The sequence below is a fragment of the Echinops telfairi genome, unplaced genomic scaffold, assembly GCF_000313985.2.
Source record: "Echinops telfairi isolate 266 unplaced genomic scaffold, ASM31398v2 ScPeMD7_9;HRSCAF=40, whole genome shotgun sequence".
Classification (NCBI taxonomy): Eukaryota; Metazoa; Chordata; class Mammalia; order Afrosoricida; family Tenrecidae; genus Echinops; species Echinops telfairi.
In genome coordinates this window covers 48,566,681-48,589,392 of record NW_022103906.1, presented here as the reverse complement: position 1 = coordinate 48,589,392, position 22,712 = coordinate 48,566,681, and the positions used below count along the sequence as shown (strand labels likewise).

At 35.3% G+C, this 22,712-nt stretch overlaps 1 protein-coding gene across 1 annotated transcript in view; it reads left to right on the top strand.

Annotated features, from left to right (window-relative positions):
• The window catches only part of SGCZ (sarcoglycan zeta), a 444,274-nt gene that overhangs the window by 171,895 nt on the left and 249,667 nt on the right, over positions 1 to 22,712 (top strand). Inside the window, exon 2 of the mRNA XM_004696179.2 lies at positions 14,691 to 14,792. Within this exon, the coding sequence (XP_004696236.1) occupies positions 14,691 to 14,792 (102 nt within the window). The remainder of the gene's footprint in view (positions 1 to 14,690; positions 14,793 to 22,712) is intronic.

Below are 22,712 nucleotides of genomic sequence, written 5' to 3'. Positions count from 1 at the left end.
ACAGTAGCAAAATTACAGTTATGAAGTAGCAACAAAAATAATTTTATGGTTGGGGGTCACCACAACATGAGGAACTGTATTAAAGGGTCACGGCATTAAGAAGGTTGAGAACCACTGTTTTAGTGGGTTTCTGAAATACAATAATAATGATCTCTAGCTAGGTTAAAATACTTTGCTGCTAAAAGATAAATGAATGCTTCACAATATATTTAAATTGTAAAAGTATACATATGTACGTAGAAAATAATTCAGTTTTATTATTGTATCCATCTTTTTTGTATTCCAAAATAATAAATCCCCTCTATTTTTTCACTTTGGTTTAGAAATGGAAAGCATTTAAGTAAAAACATTACTTACCTTATCTTGTTATATTTTTTACATGATATTCGTAAGTGGGACTCATTGTGTTTGTCCCAAGTCAGAGGACCTTATACAGAACAGACTAAAACACTGTGAAGCATTGTCAACTCTCAAGCCCATTGTAGCCACTGTGTAAAACTGTCTCATTGAGGATCTGCCTTTTTGTTAACTCTCTAATATTTAGTGAGATTAGGTTTTAAAAAGTAAAAATTGCTAGGAATTTAAGAATGGATACATTTTTTCTTTAAAAAGTTAAATGGTTTTATTGTCAAATAATTTACTTATAATACAAGTTAATCACAATTGCATTAAGAGGATTTGTGCCATTATTGACACAATTAGTTTCAGAACATTTTCTTTTCTTACTCAGTGTTGTTAGCTCCCCTTCCACGCCACTCAGCAATTATTTATCCAGTTACTTACCCTGGATTTCATATACAGATTATCATACAAAACACAACCAACAACAATGACACAACAAAATAGAGATAAACCTCAATTAAAAAGAAAGCAGAAAATACTAAAAACAGAAAGAACTTTAAAATGGGTCAAAACCGAGATCAAATGATAAGGTGTTACATTTTAAATATACTATATCTGCAATAATTGGTATTGTGCTGTGTATTGCTCTCAGGTTTATCTCCTGTTGTTGATTCTCTGCCCATGGGATCCAATTAATATATGCTATAATGCTGGTCTTGTATTTACAAATTCCTTTAGTTTTTTCCTTGTCTGAAAATACCTTTATTTCTTCCCCATACTTGTGGGATATTTTTCTGGATATAGGATTCTTATTTGGTAGGTTTTTTTTCTTTCTTTCTTTCAGAATTTCAGATAAATATCACCTCATTGTCTTCTATCCTGCATAGTTTCTGCTGAGAAGTTCCTGCTTCCTCTGACTGGTTTTCCTTGTAAGTGGCTATTCTGTTTGCTCTAGATGCCTTCAGGATTCTCTCCTTTTCCTTGAAACTGGGGCACCTGAGTAGGATATGATGTGATGTTTTCTTTTGGGGTTCTGTCTACTTAAAGGCTCTCTAGGCTTCTTTAGTAGTTATTTCCTCCTCCTTTGTGATGTTTGGGAAATTTTCTTCCATGATTTCTTCATATATTCTGTTTCTTCTTGCTCTCGGATCCATAGGAGACATAGGTTGTTTCTCTTGACAGTGCTTCACACCATTCTCAAGATTTTCTCATATTCCTTCACCTTTTTTGTTATTGTTTTCCATCACCGAATGTAGTCAGATTGTTTTCCAACTCACAGATTCAATTTTCTTTTTCTATTTCTTTTTATTTTTAATGGCTAATTAACCTTTATTTGGAGATGTTTGAATAATGTGCATATACATATATTTTTTTATATATGTAAATTAATTTTCCCAGACAGAAATATCCTATTAAAAACAAGATATCTCCTTATTTACAAAATGATGACCAGGTTGTCAAAGGGTTCTAACTAGAATTTCCCAGTACCATTGGCTAAAGATCACTAAATTTATAATATGTTTGACATTACCATTCTTTTGTGGTTAGCAAGTTAGTATGTCACCAAAGGAAACACCCTTCAAATTACCTATTAACGTTACTTACTATGGGGTACTTTTTCATCAGATGACAAAACCCTTTCTCTCGCCACACAGAGTAGAACTGTCTCCATAGATTTCCCGAGGCTGTAAGTCATCAGGATGCACACTGCCACGTCTTTTTCTTGTGGAACAGCTGGTGGGTTCCAACCAGAAAGCTTGTGGTGAGCAGATGAGTGCTGAATCCAGTACACTGCCAGAGCTTCTACACTGTTTTGATACTGTGCTTAACTGAATCTTGGAACCAGGAATACTTAGTTCTGAAATTGATTTACTATCTGATTCTGAAAAAAATTATAGAACCTTTCTGGGGTTCATTTCCTCATCTGTAAAAATTATATCCACAGCACATGAGGTAGTACAAACCAAGAAACAAGCTCCTTAGTGACGCACGTGCTTTTGCTGAATACTCCTAAAGGTTGACACTTAAAGAACCCATTGGTGACACCAAAGAAGACAGGCTAGCAATCTGTTTCTATAGCCAAGAAAACCCTATAGATCAGTTGTACTGTGTGAAATATAAGGCTGCTGCAGTTGGAATTTGGGAAGATGGGGTTTTCTTCTCCCATAAAGAGTTAGTCTCAGAAACACACATGGACAGTGCTACGCTGTCCTCTAGGGTGGCTCTAAGTCAGAACCGAGTTGATAGAAGTGAGATAATTGGAAATAGACTCTCTAGCAATTCAGTTTCCTTCCGTATGACAAGCTCCTAATAAACTCCCATCCACTACCACTGAATCAATTCTGACTCATACCCTGTTGCCCTGAAAGTAAGACATCCCCCGAGAATAAGACCTGCTTACAGTTTTGCCTCTCGCTGAAATATAAGGCATCCCCCCAAAAATAAGACCTCCCCGAAAATAAGGGTTTGGATTGTTTTGATGTTCCAGAAGATGATCACATGACTGTCATTGAATAAATGAGCAAATGTACCATAGATTGTTGTACATGGAAGTAATGGTAGTAACAAGAAATTCTTGATACTGTAGGATTCAGTTTGTCTGGTTATGCTGGTTTGTGATGACAACTACTACCGTACTGTATACAGGTAATAAATTTCCTTTTTTTCGGTCAACAATAAATGTGTACCATATTCTTCTTCGTGGAAAAATAAGACATCCCCTGAAAATAAGACCTACCGTATCTTTGGTAGCAAAAATTAATATAAGACACGTCTTATTTTGGGGGAAACAGGATAGCAACCCTATAGAACAGAGTACAACTGCTTCTTAGCAATTTCTGAGACTGTAAATCTTTATGGGAGCAGACAGCCTCATCTTCCTCCTGCCTTTTGCATACTAGCCAACCAACGCTGGTTATTTTTATTTTTGTTTTTTTGTGGTTATCTTCCTCCTTTGCTACTTATTTATTTTTCTTTCTTTCTTTTTATTATTTTTTAAATCATTTTACTGGGGACTCTTAACAGCTCTTATCACAATCCGTATATTCATTCATTGTGTCAAGCATATTTGTACATATATTGCCATCATCATTTTCAAAACATTTTCTTTCTACTTGAGCCATTGGTATCAAATCACTTTCCCCTTCCCTCAACCTCCCTTCCTCATGAGCCCTTGATAATTTATAAATATATGTTTTTTTATGTCTTACACTGACTGCTATCTCCCTTCACCCAGATTTCTGTTGCCATTCCCCCTGAGAGGTGGTTATATGTAGATAATTGTGATCTGTACCCTCTTTGTCCCCCTACCTTCCCCTTATCCTCCTGGTATTCCTACTCTCAGTTTCGGTCCCTAGGGGTTTATCTGTCCTGGATTCCTGTGTTGCAAGCTCTTATCTGTACCAGTGTACATGCTCTGGTCTAGCTGGATTTGTAAGGTAGAATTAGGTTCATGATAGTGGGGGAGAGGAAGCATTAAAGAACTAGAGGAGAGTTTTAGGTTTCATCAGTGCTGTACTGCAACCTGACTGGCTTGTCTCTTCCTTGTGATCTTGATTTTCTTTTTCTTCCATTCTATTTCTCAGGTATTTTACCAAGTTGTTAATTTTGTAATGTCATTGTTTATATTCTTGAATTCTTTTTGGCTTAAAGATTTGAGTCTTTCAATTCTTTCTGTTGTTGTTGTCATGAGTGTCCCCCACATATCCTCAAATTACTTCTGAATTCTGTTAACGGTAATGCCATAGCCCATTTTTCAAAGTACCCCCACTGGGTTTAGTTGATTTTCTCACCAATACAGTTTTTTATTTTCTTAAGACTTCTCTATAAACAACACCACCACCCCCCCATGATTATCATGTGTTCTTTTAAAAAACCTATCAGTATAACCCCTTGAGAATTCCCAAAATACAATCATCATAACCCTCTGAGCTTATCATTCTGCTTTGAACTAAACAGGCCAAATGGTTCACCTGAAAGCCACTATTTTGATTGAAACTTTTCTTTGAAGGTACCCATTCATATGTTGAGAGACTTTACCTGTAGCAATTCTTGGATCACAGAGACTTGCCTAGAGACATTTTGTTTGACATTAACGCTTCCATTTTGGGCTGGAATACTACAGTGATACATTTTTACTTACCCTTGTATAATTGAAAGTAATTTAAGAATAACAAGTGGTTTTTTTACTGCTTGACTCCTCTATAAAAACTGAAACACTGGACTGAAGCCCACTGCAATGTGTCAGTTCTGCCAGATGCTAAACACATATGAGTGCAGTGTATAGTCCTTCAGATGCCAACCTTACCATGTGGTAGAATGTAAATTCTAAAGAAATGGTAGTTGAAGACTACACTGTGTTTCTGACAAGCTGAGCCCTGACAGCATAATGGGGAAAGTGCCAGGCTGCAAACAGAAAGGCCAGGAGTCTGAACCATCAGCCTCTCTGTGGAGGAAAGGGGTGTGATTTGCTTCTGTAAAGGTTATGACCTTGGAAACACAGGCACTGTCTCCTTTGTTCTCCTGGGTCGCTGTGGGTTGGAATCAATTCAACCAAATTGTTGGGTTTGGGGCTTCATAAAAGAACAAGGTTCATCTCACCTAGGATTTTTACAGGAAAGCATAGCCTCTGGTGAGGAACTAGATGGAATGTCATCTCGTATTGAGTACACAGATGGAGGCAGTACTGCTGCTGAGCTGGTGGTAGGATGTGGTTTTTTATGGAAATTAAGGAAAGTAACCTATTGGAATACTTATTTAAAGATGTTAACAAAATTTCTACCTTTAATTGTAATGTTTACCAAATAAAAGAGAAAAGAAAAAAGAATTTAACCTTTTTTTAAACATCCTTTTTAGTTAAACATGAATAATACATATTAATTACATATAAATGTATATACGTATGTGTTATTTTAATTTTGGTATATGAATTTGTATATGTACATGCATATGTTTATATAAAACAGGAAGATAGAATAATTTCCTTTCAGCATTATTCATTAGCTTATTAAACTTATTAAAGTGTGTATAGTATGTTACCTCATGTTAAATTAATCTTACCATATAGTCCAAAATGGCTTGAGACAACTTCTCATGTGATATTATGTTTTAAATGGAGATAAATGTCAGCTTTTTAAATCATGTCTTTTATAATTTAACTATTTGAAAAATACTTCCCACAGAATAATTTATATAGTTAAATATTAAAGTATTCAATATATTGACCAGGACAGTTCTTTTAAATTGTATTTTGACTTTAGAATTTTGCTAAGTAATTCCATTTAAATGAAAAACACTTCAGCAATTTCAACATAGCACATAATGCTTACTTTCTGATACAATTATTTTAACTGTAAAATGCTTTTAGTAGAATCTTTATATGACTATGCAACAACATTTGGTACAAAGCAAGTAGGTTTCCTGGAGTCTTCTGTGTACCTGAGAACAATAGGCCTGGGTTCACTGGGGAGTTCTTGATTTAAGTGAGATCTGAAGGCTGCTGCGCCTCATGGCTTCCTTGGCATCACGATGCCGGTTCTTCTCTCTCAGGACTCTGAGCGCATGCTCACCATGCCTTCTTCATGCTCTGGTAGCTGCAATGATCATTTACCGTCAAGGTCAGACCAAATAGGTCAAGCACTGGATCAGGCCCAACATTAATCAATTGCCTTCAGCCTCATAACCATCTAACTGATTAGTTTTGAGAATGTAAACTACATAGTACTCATGTCACTCACTCATCACGTGTGCCTGTATGCACACAGAAGCTTGTCATCTGCACAACATTCTGTGAGTTATGTCTGCGATTGCCGCTCTGAGGATGGCACTTTTTGCCATATTTGTGTTCACTTGGCTCCTAATAATTTGCTGCACTTTTTCTCTTTGGATTTAGGGTCTCTTGCCTATGACTGAATCTAATTCAGGAAAGACATTTTATACTCTTAGGCCTGATCTACAGAGTAAAGCAAATAGTGAACTTCATGATTCTTGTATCCCCTATCAGTTAATTATTATAATCTTGGTAAATGGTATGTGATTTAGCCCTCGCATAGATCTTAATAATCTGGTAGGTTTCCGACACTAATTGGTTTATCAACTACCCACTGACTTTAAACAATATAAAGTCATATTGGTATATATCATACTATTGCATAGTTCAATCAGATGAAGAAGAGTTGTGCAAACATCACCAAAATCAATTTCAGAACATGTTCTCATTTCCCATATGCATTTTCATTAGCTTCCCTTCCCTGCCCTCATCTCTGCCATGCCCCCCTAGGTAATCATTAATACAGTTACTATAACTATAAATTTGCCTATCCTGGATTTCCTATAGAAGAAAAAAATACAAACACAAACAAATGAGAACACAAATGACAAAAACAAAACAAAGAAAAACCTCAGAAAAACTGTGCCAAGTTTAAAATGGATCAAAAGGGAGATAAATGATAAGGTGTTACATCTTAACCTAACTATGTCTTCCATAATCACTTCTACAATGTTCTCTGCCTGATAGCCAGCCTATTCACATCCCTGGACTATCGTCAGAGGGGATTCACCAGAGGCTTAATCCATGTGTGGACTCTACAAATGGCTTTTGGGCTTCCATGTTATCCGTAGACTTCTGCAGTAGGTGTGTCCAGAATTTAACCTCTAATTCTATTCCTTCTTTGGATTTGAATTTGTTTTGAAGGATTTAACTTGTATTGAAGGCTTCTTCCATGTGCACTTAGTTGACACCTCACTTAGATGGCTGCTTGTTTGAAGACAAGTCTTTAAGATCCTAGGCAATATTCTTTCTGATAGCCGGGCACCATTTCTTCACCACGTTTGGCTATAGCACCCATATCTTCAGTAACCTCTTCATGAGTGTGTTCCCTAGGACTTGTAATGCTTTCTTCCACATATGTCATGGCAGTTCCAGCATTTTACTGTCACTTAGTATTACCTGTAATCACAGCTACCCCACTTCTGCCTCCACACTGTTGAGGCTTGTGTGCTGTTGTGATGCTGAATGGATTTCAGACTAGGAAGAAAGGATTATCTACGTCCAAAAATTCACCCATTGAAAACTCTTGATCGCACCATTTCCTAAGGTCCTTTTCTGATTTGAAATTCTGAATTTGTACAAAAAGTTTATGCCGGTGGGTTTAGGACAAAGCTGGTTCCTATGAGGCAAAGGTAAAAGATATCCCAATTATCCAACGGTTATACCACTATAGCAACTACTCTGATTGAATTGGGTCACAACCTTTAGTATAGTAGTACCTCAAGAGACCTTTCCCTGTAAGTCCAATGTCATTTGAAATGCAATTACCTTACTTAGTAAAGTATATCTGGTTTGAAAGATTTTTCAAATGAAATAACTGTTTCACACATTAATGTATGTGATAGCAAATTGACAGCATCTCAAAAGTTAAGTTAGGAGTTTAGAGGGGAGTGGCTCAACTTGATGGTGGCAGATTAATTTGGAGATACCAAGAGAGACTACAAAACTTTGTTGAGAGCCTTCATCTTTTTTTGCCACTCCTCTACTTTACCAAGCATGATGTCCTTCTCTGGGAACTGGTCTCTGACAATATGCCCAAAGTATGTAAGACAAAGTCTTGTCGTCCTTACCCCTGGCCTTCTCTCAATACAGATCAGTTTGTCCTTTCTGCAGTCTATGGCACTTCCGTGTTCTTCTCTCACGCCACAATGCAATAGCATCTATTCTGTTAGGATCTGCCTCACTCAGTGTCAAACTTTCACAAACTTTCACAATGTCAAACTTTTCACATGCAAAGAATACCATGGCTTGGGTCAGTCACACTTTAGTCCTCAAAGTAACATCTTGCTCTTTGATGCTCGAAAGAGACCGTGGTAGCAGATTTTCCTAATGCAACAAAGATTTTAATCTTTTGACTGCTGCTTCCAGAGCATTGATTATGGATTGAACAAGTCAAAACCCTTGGCAACTTCAATGTTTTGATCCATTTATCAAGATGTTATCTATGGGGTCCTGTTGTGAAGATTTTGGTCTTCCTTATATTAAGTTGTAATCCATACTGAAGGCTACAAACCTTGATCTACATCGGCAAGAGCTTCAAGTCCTCCTAATTTTCAGCAAGTAAATGAGGAAGAAAGGCCTGGAAATCTGTTTATAAAAATCAGCCAATGTAAATACTTATGCTTCACAATGCTTTGAGCCACAGGTGATCATGGGGATGGTACAGGGCAGCACAGTGTTTTCTTTTCATTGTGCATGAAGTTGCCATGAGTTGAAGTCCAACTTGAATACACATTATTTTAAATCATTTTATTGGGGGCTCGAACAACTCTTATCACAATCCATGCATACATCCAATATCTCTAGCACCATTGTACATATGTTGCCATCATCATTATCAAAGCAGTTTCTTTCTACTTGAGCCCTTGGTATATCAGCTTCTCATTTTTTCCCTCCCTCCCTTCCTCATGAACCCTTGATAATTTATAAATTATTATTTTTTCATGTCTTGCACTGTCCGATGTCTCCCTTTACCCCCTTTTCTGTTGTCCACCCCCCTGGGAGGAGGTTATAGGTAGGTCATTGTGAACATTTTCCCTCCCCGCCCCCTTCCCCTTCCTCTCCTGTAACGGCTACTCTTAACACTGGTCCCAAAGACTATCTGTCTCGGGTTCTCTGTGTTTCCAGCTCTTATCTGTACCCATATACATGCTCTGGTCTAGCTAGATTTGTAAAGTAGAATTAAGATCATGCTAGTGTGGAGGAAGAAGCATTAAAAAAGTAGAGGTAAGCTGTATGTTTCAACAGTACTTTACTGCACCCTGACAGGCCCATCTTCTCCCCACAACCCTTCTGTACATGCATGTACAATTTCTTACAGATTGGCTTTGGGCCTCTACTCCACACTTCCCCTCCTCATTCACATTATGAATTTTTGCTCTGGGTCTTTGATCCTGATACCTGATCCCATCAAAACCTCATGGTCACACAGGCTAATGTGCTTCTTCCATGTGGGCTTTGTTGTTTCTAAGCTAGAGAAAGAACTAGGAAGCAAAGGGCATGTATAGAGATCTAAATACAGGCATGTACATATGTAAATATATTCATATATGACGATGGAAATAGATCTATATGCATATATTTACAGGTTTAGTATTAAGGTAGCAGATAGACATTGGGCCTCTACTCAAGTTCTCTCTCAATGCAAGAACACTTTGTTCTAATAATCTGGGACTCGGATGAGCACCTTCCCGACATGATCGCTGAAGACAAAGCGGGTACATAAGCAAATGTGGTGAAGAAAGCTGATGGTTCCTGGCTATAAAAAGATATAGCATGTTGGTTCTTAAAGGTTTGAATGCACATTTTAGGCATACAATAAAATGTGTAAGGCATGGTAGCTTTTAACTCAGTTGATCCTTTGTAAGACACCTTCTTGAGAGTTCATAGTACATAAGATATAGTGAAACTTTAGATTTATACCCTTGTTTAAAACAAAAGTTTTTAATGAAGTCACTAACCCCTTGTGTGTTAGAGTAATATTGACCCCCATCTGGCCTTCATACCTATGATTTTTCAAAGCAAACTTCTACAGTTTTCCTCTGAGATGCCTGAGATGGGTATGAACAACCAGAGCTTTGTTTAATAGCCATTTATTTAACTTTGAGCAAAATGCTCCTTACCTATCTATTTATGAGACATTTTTTATTAGTTGGGATTTAATACATATAACATATCATTCCGTATTTCAATCACATCAAATATAATTGTACAATAGCTACCAGTTTCCCACCATTCTTTTTCTACCTCAACTTCTTGACATTGTCTCTCTTTTTTACCACGCACCCCCCCCCCCAGCCCCCCAAATCACTTATATACTTGATGTCCATATAGGTTCATCAATCCTGGGTTTCTTATACCAAAAAATGGAAAAGCATGTAACACAGCTTCACGAGGGTGCCCTCCATCAACATAACACCTCTGAGACACACGCCATCATGAATGAACAAAAGACAAACAATACAAACTGAAAATACAGAAAATTTTGGAAACCAGATCAGGTCTAGCCTGCATCATAGGGGGGATCTACTGACACAAGTTTTATGTTCAGGTCAGATTTATGCCTTAGATCTTCTTTTTGATGTGTGCACATTACTCATTCTTTGTTGATTCTTTTCCTAAAGCCAAATGACTTGGGTTTTTTGCAATTCTCTTTTTTTTTCACCAAGAAAAATAATTCATTTTTTAAATGTTTTCTTTTAACAGAAAACTTCAATAGTACTTATCTTTCTTTTACAATAACTACCAATCTGATCATCAGTGTGTAACCAAAATCTCAAGTTCAGGAAGCACACTATTATTCCTTCCCTGAACATTTTAAGTGATTATATACAAATATATTTATTGTGATTCATGTGGAATTAATATTATACTGGACCACACTGATACTGCTTTTCTAACAGTATTTCTAAGAGATTTCACATAGAAAAGAATTTTTCTCCAGAATGTTATACATAAAATTATTATGCATTCCATATATTTCCACAAGACTGAATCCAAACCAAAACCCAATCCCAATACCAGTAAGTCGATTCTGACTCATAGAGACCTTCTATAGGGTTTTTATAAGGGAATTGTATTTTGAGTAGAGGGATATTAGGAAAACAAATTACTTATAGCAGTAATATATATATATGTATTTTAAAAAGCAAATCTTTCACATAGCTAAAATGATTCCAATACAAATAAGGCAAAACTGCGATATTTATTACATTGCTATGTTAATACATTTTAAATATATTATGTCTGACAATCTCATACATATAAACTTTAAAACTTCTGCATAACTATGAACAAGGGACAAAGGTAATAGTGAAGAATGAATTTTTGTCCCAAATGATAAAACTCTTATTATTAACAATGATCTTTAGAGATATTTCTATAAAAGTTGAAATTGAGGTCAATATTACCAGGTCTATCAATTGTTATCACTGATAATTTTATTTTATAATAGTAGGAACAAGGAAAGTCAATTAAAATTAAAATAAAGCTTATAGGAAACAACATAGTAAACTAGCATCTATAAAGCAAGCTGTTCATGTATGTTTTGTTTGTTCTCTGTTTTACACTTAGGGTAAAAACACCTGATTTTAAAGTATAAATAACATCAGTGTGGGAGATTAGAAAAACCAGGCAAGAAGAAGAAAACTAATACTGATATATTTTAAACAGAAATGTTTCTTCTTTAATTGAGTTGAAAATTAAACCTGCTTTATTTTTGAAACACAGAGAAAAATAAGTTTATGGGTGATTTAAATTTTTGATATTTCCCTTTTACAATGTTTTTCTTATTTCACTTTGCTAAGAATATTTATTTAACAAGGTTCCACTGATAACGTCCATACTATGATCCAATTTTCCTTCAAATTCTCTCTTTAAGGTTATTTTGTTGTACAAATCAAAATAAAGCATGAGTGATATTTTTAGATAATGAAAGTCATTAAAAATGCTTTTATTCACTTTTATAACAAATTCTTTCGAAACTTATAATGGTGATTATTTGGAGGAAATTAATTATTATTTGAAACCTAATTATCTAACACAAACATTCTTATATATTTGTTGCAATCCTTCAACTTTGTTTGAAATGTGATTCAATAATTAAGCATACGACATATATTCTATATTATTTTCTGACCAAATCCAATTTAAAAATCATCTTTCTATATACACCTATCAGAGAATCATATTTCTCTTTTAAGGACTATTTTAAATCAACTCACATCGCAGTTTTCCTTTCTAGTCACCTTCTCAAAATACTTTTACATTACTACTGAAATGAGAATGAATTTTGTGCTATAACTTGGTCTATTGCCCTGAGACACTTTAACATTCCATGTCTCCATAGCAACTCCATATGGAGGATGTCAGGACACTTCTTTCTGGCAGCCATTGGAGAACATGTACTGGAGGGCCCTGTGTGAAATGTAGTTATGAAAATCCTTCTAAGGAAAAGAAATGTTAAGCCAAGTGTTGCTATATATGCCCAAATTTTCTTGTATTTCCAAATACGATTCCAACTCTTCGTCTTTCACGTCTGCTTGGGAAGTTCCTTAGCCCTTGACATAGCTGGAGATTGACGGACTTTTAAGATCTAAAAGTATGACATCCCTTTATCTTGATTATTACACCCTGAACATGTCTCACTATTTATGCGCGTCTATTGAACTTAACTCTTAAGTTGTCATCAGGTGCTATTCTGTCATCCATTTCATTTTTTCAATCTGAAACTGTATATATTATAGTTCTCAACTGATCGTTACTCAGGACTTGAGTATGTCTAACCACATTCTGGGCAGCAAATCCTCAGATTTTACTCTTTCACAGTTAATTGTTTCTTTTCTAAGGTTGGTATAATATTGCAAAATCACACTAACTAACTACTGCCGGCTCTAACACTGATATCCTCACCAGAGAACCATAGGACAGAAGTCACAGCATGCGGTCCCCTAACAGAGAAGCATGTTTGCCCTTCACACTCAGTCTTCATTGTTGCAGGAAAGCATGCCAGCTTACTGGTTATCCTTCGCTGGTTTCATACTAGACATTGCTGATGCTAATTTGAATCTTTTTCACTTGCCTCAATTTTAGTCCAAATGATATCTCCTTTTATCTCTTCCATAGAGAAGATGGAGATCCCTCAAGTTTCAATTCTTTAAATTCTTTACCAGCTCAAAATTTTCTTTCTTGTGGACACTTTCATTTCCTTTGACTTTCAAATAAGAAAAACCTTCAATTCTTAGGAAAAAATTTGCTTGCATCATTGCTTTCTCTGAAACTTGTCTTCAGTAATTATTTTTATTAATATTTCCATTGATGATATTATCACTGGCTTTAATTTGGGGTGTGGTAGGGGAGAGGATGATGCCATCACTTTTTTCCCCCTTTTAGACTGATCCAAATCAGTCTTTTTGTATTTAAAGTATCTTTTTCTACTCAGAGAAAATCATTATTCAATTTTATCCTGGGTTTATAGTCATGTTTCCACATTGCATGTGCTTGTCCACAATAGTTACAAGTCCACCTTAAGGGGTGGCCACACCTCAAGTCACTTTCTATGGCCGATGATTTTTGTTTTTGTTTTCTTTATGTTGCAGTGATGTTTGAAAATGGCAAAGTCTCAAGTTTAAAATTATGTTTGAATTTGGCCTTCAAATTCCATTATATATATATTCAGTCAAAGATGAAGAAACCTTGGATAATATGCAATTCCTTAATTTTTAGCAGTTCTAGATATAATTAGTCATCAAATATATGTATATATATATATATGTGTGTATGTTTTTCTCCCATCCAACAACACCTCACACTTATTACCAGGTTTTTATTAGTAGTGGTAGTAATAATACCGAAATGCTACAAATTTCTACAAAGTAAGTTTGCCTGTTAAATCTTAGTGTGTAACTACAATCTCATAAAATTCAAGAACTAAACAATAATTTACGTCTCATCTTTTGGGGCTGAATTAAATACGAATTTCTTCATTTGAGTAATCAACTCTGAAATATGTCCTGTTGTTTCAATGTGAGTACTCACTCCACACCTCAGCAAATTAAAGGCATATGATTTCTCAGGGTTGCTCACAGCGTCTCTACTCCTCCTCCATGAACTTCCTTTCTTAAACACCGCACGTAACATGAAGGTGTTTTCTTCCACTCCATAAGGAGTAGTTTACAGCCCCAGATGCGAAATCTTCTTTCTTTATTCATGATGACATTATGTTATCACTTTCTGTTTATTTTTCCCTGCCTCATAAACTTTATTTCTCTACTTACTATATCCTCCTCGAGATTTATTTATTTATGGAGAGGGGATGTTTTTATCTCATAGTTTTAAGATTGGAGCACCATATTTATTTGTGCCAGTCAACCATTAATCATTTACTGAATATTTTGAACAAATATGACAACTGATTATTGAGATATTTATGTCGTAACAGTAAAATATTACTAGGTCTATTTGCAATGTTACTTCCATTCTCACATAGAAATTATAATGAATAATTGAATAATGAATAATACTCGAACTGACTAAAGGAAGAAGCAATTAAACCCTGGTCTCTGATCAAGCAGGGAGAAGACAGTCGATCCTGTGGAGCCTTGTTTTCCTGGTCATTTTTAACAGAGCCCTCTGTATGCATGCAGACTACTGCAGTCATTCATGAAGTAGATGCAATCCCTTATTTCCCTCAGATCCTCAAGGATCTGAGCTAACTGTTTGATCACCTTAGGCCTAAGAAAATTGTGGCTACATATTCATCCTCGAATTAACCTAAAAGTGAATTATATTTCATTGCTTGTAGGATGGTATGGGAAATCTGAGAGTCACCAAGAAGGGAATTCGACTTGAAGGTCTGTCTGAATTTCTCCTTCCATTGTATGTGAAAGAAATTCATTCCCGAAAGGTATGTGATGCTGGCTTTGGCTTACTGTAAACGACCATGTAGAGGTCATGTTTTAGCTTGATGTAAGAAAATAGACTCCCCTTATCCCTCAAGTATATATTGAGTTTCCTTAAGCTAAAACTCTATTTGAAGAAAAATAATTCAAAACAGTGAAACCATTGAAAAATTTGAGATAAGTGTTAGTTTCAAACAGACAAATAAAAGAACTATTTTGAATTAAAGACAGGGTTTTTTTTTTGTTTTGATTTGCTGTCAATAAAGGATGTCCCTGCTATTTTCTCTGAGACTTAAAAACACACAAGGTTATTTGATGCATTTTAAGTAATTTCTGCAAAGTGCATCGAACTTAAAATTTTTTCAATTCAATATATTAAATATTTCTATGACTTTAACGGGCATGCATTATCTAATGGTAATGGCACAGAGTTTTAATTCAGAAACTTAATTTCTTTCTCCTGTATTTTATTTAAAACAAGTCAAGACATTAATCTCTTTAAATGTGGGTGTGCATGTGCTATGTATATTTAAATCATATGTATATTTAAAACATGTTAAAAATCAAATAATTATGGCTAATGAATTATCATTTTAGTGTAAGTGTGTTGCTTTCTTGAGTATATAAACATTTTTTTTTTTAATCTTACTACAGTCTTTCAAATCGATGAGATATCCTTCTGGGTTATGGGCATATGGATAGAAATAAATGTATTAAGACAGAAATAAATTATGGACAGTATATTAGTCTATTAAATATGAAAGTACTCAGCTTTATCTCATAAGTGAAAATATCTTTAGAAAAAAATAATGCTTCGAGCAATCTCAATAATATATGCTTGCACATGTTTGCAACCCACTTGCTCACAGTGATGGAGGGGAACCAACTACATTGCCTTGGTTGTAATTTTACAGGAGCAGTAGCTTCATCTTTATGTCAACACGTTTGCAAAGTAAACTATAATTTAAATGATTTATTTAATATTCTCTTTTGTTATCTTTCAAATGAAAATTGTTTAGGGATTTGTTCTTAAAATATTTAAATACATTGATTTTTAAATTGTGTTTATACTTTCATATTAACCTGTCAGAATCTTGTTAGTGTATTGTAATGACTGCCACTCTGGGACATTAATATTTCACACTGAAACTCCTTTTTTACTCTGGTTAGATGAATGACACAGTAGACACATGTTTGAACAGCTGGCCTGCTGATGTAATTAAACTTAAGACATGCTTAAACGTAAAGTGAGCTTTTCTCCCAGGGGTTATTTTGTATAAAATATATACAAAATTTTTGTATAAAAATTGAAAAAAAATTATAAATATCTGTGTGTTTACTCTTATTGGAAGTCATTGTGACCCACAGTTGTTAGAATCTTTCATAGTATTAAACCATTTAAAAAGTTAAGAAATGAAAACTGATACATAGAAATTAGAAAATCATTTAACATAGGAATAAGATTAGACAAAATCATAAGCATGAAACTCCATGAAAATGCATTCTACTTATAACTTCAGAGAGAGACAGCAAGAGTGATTTATGTTCAAAGTCATTTAGAACAATTTATAGTGGCCACCCAGGAAAATGACTTAGAAAAGGATTGAGTTGTTCTCTGCCAGCAGGCAAATCATAGAATTTATCTACCCAGCTGGGTCAGTTTTGAGAGTCTAGCAACAGGCATGCCAAGGGAAATGTGAATGCTCGTTCTCTCCAACTAGAGACCAGGTAAAACTATGTCTATTGATTTTATATGAGTGTCATTCATGGGTAAGCTGGAGGCTGTTGGCGCTCCTCAAGGCTGTCCCTGGGAATGTTTACCTCAAGTTTGCAAGCATTTCCAAAATCTACTGCATTGATTGGAATCCATCTTCTCCCTTTCACATCCCCAGTCATGCTATTGTGTCCTTTTCACATCTGGTCTCCTTTTAGTTTGGCTTCCTGTAGCTAAGAAGCCCAACAAAACACAGGCAGGTGGGATTATCATCTTCTATCAGCAGTCAAACAGGAAATATGGTTTGAGAAAAGAAATAGAAGCAGTTTCACTTACTCCTTGACAAATAGGTCCATACACAATAGAAAAATAAATACTTGACAGAAAAGAGAAATTTTATACATTGTTATTCTTATCAATAAAATAAATTAGACAAGATCCTATGACAATCCTTGATTCTTATGTTTAAGAGAAAATGCAAAATTTTAGAAAAATAAATGCAACTAGAAATAAACTTTTGTTGTTTCTAAAATATACCATACATTCCAATTTGCTCACATATTTTAATATAATCAAATGTGTTTCACAAGAAAGTTCTAAAGTTTCTGCAGCCCCAAGGTAAGGGAGGCTACATAAAATTAAAACTGTACATATCAAGGTTCAATTAAACTAAGATAAAAATAATTGTTTGCAACAATTTTGTATGTGTGTATTTCTTTTCTGCTTTTAAATCAGTGTGTTGCCATCTTTGCATTTAGACAGTATTCTACAGTGAAGTAAGTAATATTCTCATTTCAAGTCATTTTCTCAATAGATAGATATTTAACACCATACATGACACAGGGCTGCAACAATATGGTCAGGTGCAGGATCAAGTATAAGAATGATGCCCGTGAAGGGAATGTTTCATTTCGTTGTGTGTGGTGTTATTATGGGTCAGAACTGACTGGACAGTACCCAACAACAGCAGTACGTGGAAAAGTAACCCAGAGATACTAATGGACACAAAATGCTCCTGACTGTAATATTCTAGCCACCGAACTAAAGAACCAGAGGTTGGATTTACCTTGCCCTCCATCCTCACCCCCAGGAAGCCATGGGGGTGCACTTGGATAAGGTACTTTGTTTACATCTGACACTTTTATGACGTCACAAGTGTGCCTTCCTAAAAGTTCTGGCGATATACTTCAAAGAAAAAAAACAACTGGATAATCGGATAGGGTGCATTGTACTCTGACACACAGACAGTCAGCATGTGAAGCACAACCAGATTGCCCCTTCCTCCGCAAATGCTCGAACACCAGATGAGATTGTTGCTGAACATGAAAAGAGATCCATATTAATATAAGCAAATACTGGAAATGAACAAGGCAATATCTAATAGAACCTGCTTAGCATTGAATATAAAATGCATAGCTCCCAAACACACCCACTCCATCTAGTCGATGCTGACTCATAAGGACTCTCTAGGACAGGGACGAACTGGTCTTGTGAGTTTATGAGACTAAATCTTTACTGTGGTAGAAAGCCCAGTTTTCTCCTGTGGAGCAGCTAGTGGTTTCGAAAGGCTGACCTGGTTAGCAGGCCAACGTGTAACCACTATACCACTAGGCCTCCTCCTCTTCTTAATACTTTAAAAAAAAAAAAAGCCTTTTCTTCTTCCTCAAATGGTCAATCAAAACAATATACATGAAGAAAAAAAATCTATTCTGAACATATTTTAGAATTCAGTACATCTTTTGAAACTAACATCTATATGGAATAATTAGTCATTCAATAATTTTTAACTATATAATTTTCTTCACAAAGGAAAATACTAAGGATCTTGGTTTGGGAGGAACCTTACATAAATGATTACTTATTCTGAATCATTTTCAAGGCACATGGTTTGACATGAGGGCAACTCTTTTGAAATAACATACAATTATAACATGTACCCCTCCCTGGCCTTTTATTCATTTATTTTTAATGTAACTGCAGCCTATTTTTAAGTTTACATAGGTTCAGGACACTGATGTGTTTAAATTGAGTTTCCGTGATGTTTTACTTCAGTTCACATCAGCGTGCTCGTCTCAACAACTCCAGTAAGTGCAGAGTGAAGCAGAGCAAAGAAGGGGTGCTTAGGCATTTTGTGTTGTTTTAAAACTCACTGTCAACGGGTCTATTCCACTCTGGTAGTGTTTGCATTTAAGCAGCTAGTTGCAAGGTCAGCAGTTTAAAACCACATTCCTCTCTAGGAGAAATATGAGACTTTCTACTTCCATACAGTGACAGTTTCTGAAACCCACAGGGGCCGTTCGCCCCGGTCTTCAGGGTCCCTATGAATATGTAGAAGAGGCCTCTCATTGATTCAAGGCTAACACCATTCTAGTTTATCATCAATTGTTCAGTTCCGATTATCAACACTCAGATATAAGCCTGTTACCAGATGCTAATCATTGATTGTCTCAGAGTATATAATTGTACATCTGCGTGAATAGAATGATAAATTAGGAGAGGTATATGTATGTACCATTTATTTTTTAGTGTATTGCACACATTTTAATTGAAAGAAAAATAATACGAGTTAACATTTAAAAAATGACTGATCTTAAATACTTTCTGCCACATTATGATTAAAAGAGCTTTTCTTTATGATTAAAGAAAAAACAAAGATTATAATTACCTTTAAGAAGTTAGATGCATTCGCTTCGTGTTTTTAAATCAATGTTCATTAACTACCTGCTGTGTAATTTCAAATGATTAGCTCCTTTCCAAATCGTCCTCTTCCCTCTCCATTTTCACTTTTTGATAAGTATATATTTTTAACTTTCTCAGAATTCACAATATTTACATTTCATTCTGAAATGCATAAAGGCAGTATTTACTACAATCCCTTTTAATTGTGGAATCTCCATTCCTGAGTTTATTGTTCAAAATCACTCCTTAATTGTACTTCGTTAATAAATTATTATCTTTGTTTTAATTTTCCAAATAGCCCATGCTTAAAGTTCTGTCTCTTGCCTTTATGCTTTTCTGAATATAATATTGATTATTCACCAGTCCATTTCTTCGGATCTACAAATTAATTGCTCTATTATATTCTAGTGCTGACTATTGCCATGAAAAATGAGAAGAATTTGGTATTTTTATCCTGTTAATGATATAATTATTTTCCTAGGATGCCTGACAATATTTTGCCAGTTTACTTTTTATCCTGTCAGGAAAATATTATTGATTTGAATATATCATATCACTTATTTGTGGACTTTTTCATGTCAGAAGTGATCTTTTGTCTGCTGAATCGTTTTGTTTCTCCACTACTATTCTAATTTGTATACCTACTTTGAACTTTTTATACTTTTCCACTGGATGTGATCATTCTCAGAGATAATTCTTACTATGGTTCCTATTCATATCATTCGTTTATCTTTTAACGCTATGAATTTTGCCCTTTGCTGTTTCTAATTAGTTTGCATATACAAGGTTAAGTATTGTGACTAGGGTCTCAGTTCATATATGCATAGGTTGACTACAAACCAAACGTACGTAAAACATCCACTCTGCACTGGGTGGATGGTTGCCTCCCAGTTCTCCAAGGCTCACACTTGCCCTCGTCTCAGTAGGTACTTTCAAGACACTGTCCAATAACAACAGTGACTTCCAAAGGAGTCAGCTGCCCTCTTTATTTCAAGTGGTTTCCGTAGGCTATGGTGACTCTGGGATATCAAATTGTAGATTTTCTCCAAGGACATGGGGTAATCACTGGGCCTTATTATGAAGACGGTTTAAGAAATCCGAACAGGACAATGGAGAGAAAATAAATAAATAAGCATAAAGCAGGAAAGTTGCACTAACAAAATTTCCCCCCCATTGCATCAAATCACCTGCTTATTCTGCCAAGAAACAAGAACTGTCCTATAAGAATTTCTTTGCAAACTATATCTTATTCTATAGCCCTAACCTTGCCACTTTGCAATTCTTTTCTACTCCAAACTCAAAAGAACATTTCAAAGGCACGTGACGGGGGCCCCTCAAGTATGCCGGAAATCCTGATTTGATGTGATAAAAACTGAAGAGTATTTCATTCTTCAGGGAAGGTTAAAGAGTCGGGAAAGTCCCTTTAAGAAGTATATAGACCATAAATTCATAAAAATAGAGATATTAGCCTATGTACATTTACTTATATGGCAATACACCCACGCAGTGGATGGACTTCGGGCCTCTGCTCATACCCTTCCTCAATATAAGAACACTTTGTTTTAACAAAGTGGCGTTGTGTAATGCTCCCCCTCCCTGCATGATTGCTGACTAAAAAATGGGTACTTAAGCAAATGTGCTGAAGAAAGCAGATGGTGGCAGGCTTTTAAAAGATAAGCACCTCAGGTCTTAAAGGCTTGAAGTTAAACAAGCAGCCATCTAGCAGAGAAGCAACAAGCCCACATGGAAGAAGCACGCCAGGCGGAGTGATCATTAGGTGTTGTTGAGACAGGGTAAGAGTCATCGGATGACCTTTAACAACCAAACAACCAAACAAACAAAAACCACATTGCTGAGAAGAGGCATGGGAATAGCAATACCGGAAGGGGAGGGGGAATGTGGGGAGGGGAGGGGGCAAGTGGGAACCAGTCCCCATGGTCAACATATAACACACACACCCTCCAGGGGGACAAATAACAGTAGCCATGGGGGAATGGAAAGAGCAGTCGGTGTAAGACATGAAAATAATAATCATTTACAATTTATCAAGGAGTCAAGTGGGGGGGGGGCTGATACCAAGGGCTCGATAGAAAGTCAATATCTATAAACGAATGATGGCAACATAGGTAAAAATATACTTGACACTATTGGTATACAGATTGTTATAAGATTTGTAAGAGCCCAAAATAAAATGATCTTTTAATATAAAAATAAAGAATGAAAGAGTATATAGACCTAGCTGAAGGATATGTTGAGAGACAATAGCTTCATAATTTGATTTTTTCTTAATAACATTTCTATGATTCTATAGCATTACTTTTTTTTGCTTACTCTCATCAGTAAGAGTGTGCTTAGATTTTCACCAGTTTCCTTATGTCTGTAAACGTCCTGTTAACTTTATTAAGTTATGGTACTAGCTTAATAGTCTTATAAGATATAGTTTTAAAACTTAAGTATTTGCACTACATAGTTTCCATTGTCAGTGATCAATTAAAATTTGAGGAAGAAGAATTACAATCAAGCGAATTATTTTGTTTCCTAGACAGATTAATGTTGAGAAGAGGAAAATTAGTTGTGACTATTTTCTTTTGTCTGAGATGCTTTTAAATGCTTTGCAATGCCCAGGAATAAGCTATCTTCATTATTTTATTTTATTTTATTTTATGTGTTGGGGGGGGACTTTGAGTTCGTTCTTCCTTTGTAAAATTATTTTAGTGGTGTGTGTTTATACATTATTTTATTCTTAATAAAAATTTCTTTCAGGAAATATTTACTCACCAACTTCCCTTTATTTAAATTAGAATATTTATATTGGGCTTCCTAAAAATATTCTAACTTTCCTTCTTAAATTTGCTGACTAGTAAGAGAGAAGCCTTTTGAAAATGTTTAATATTTTGCTATCATGAATAGTATTAGATAGGGTTTTCTAATCATCAGTTTACTCTTCTTTTCATCCAGGGAATGATACATTTTTCTCTGCACAATAACTTTTCTCATTCACTGTATTCTTGAACGTACGTACGCTTATTCCTAAGCTTTCTATTTTCATTGACATGTTTGCTTTAAAAACAAAGTTTAAGGCTTATTTTCAAAACCAGTTTTGGACTTTTCTCTTTTTCAAAAGCTTTTGCCCAATTTCTATTTTCACTTTTAGATGCACTTAATCATTTGTCAAAGTTTATGTTGGAAACTTACTTATAGCTACAGTTAATTTACTTATGGTTCCAGTTAACTTGTGGAGAATGGACATTTCTTTGTCGTATTTTCATCTTCTCGGCTTCCCAGGCATCTTCCCAGGGGACCTTCTTCCATGTTATGTCAAGATCTCTTTGATGCTGCTCAGAAATATGTCTTCTTTTTTTTAATCATTTTATTAGGGGCTCATACAACTCTTATCACAATCCATACATACATGAATTGTGTAAAGCACATTTGTACATTCACTGCCCTCATCATTCTCAAAACATTTCCTCTCCACTTAAGCCCCCGGCATCAGCTCCTCATTTTTTTCCCTCCTGTCCTGCCTCCCCCT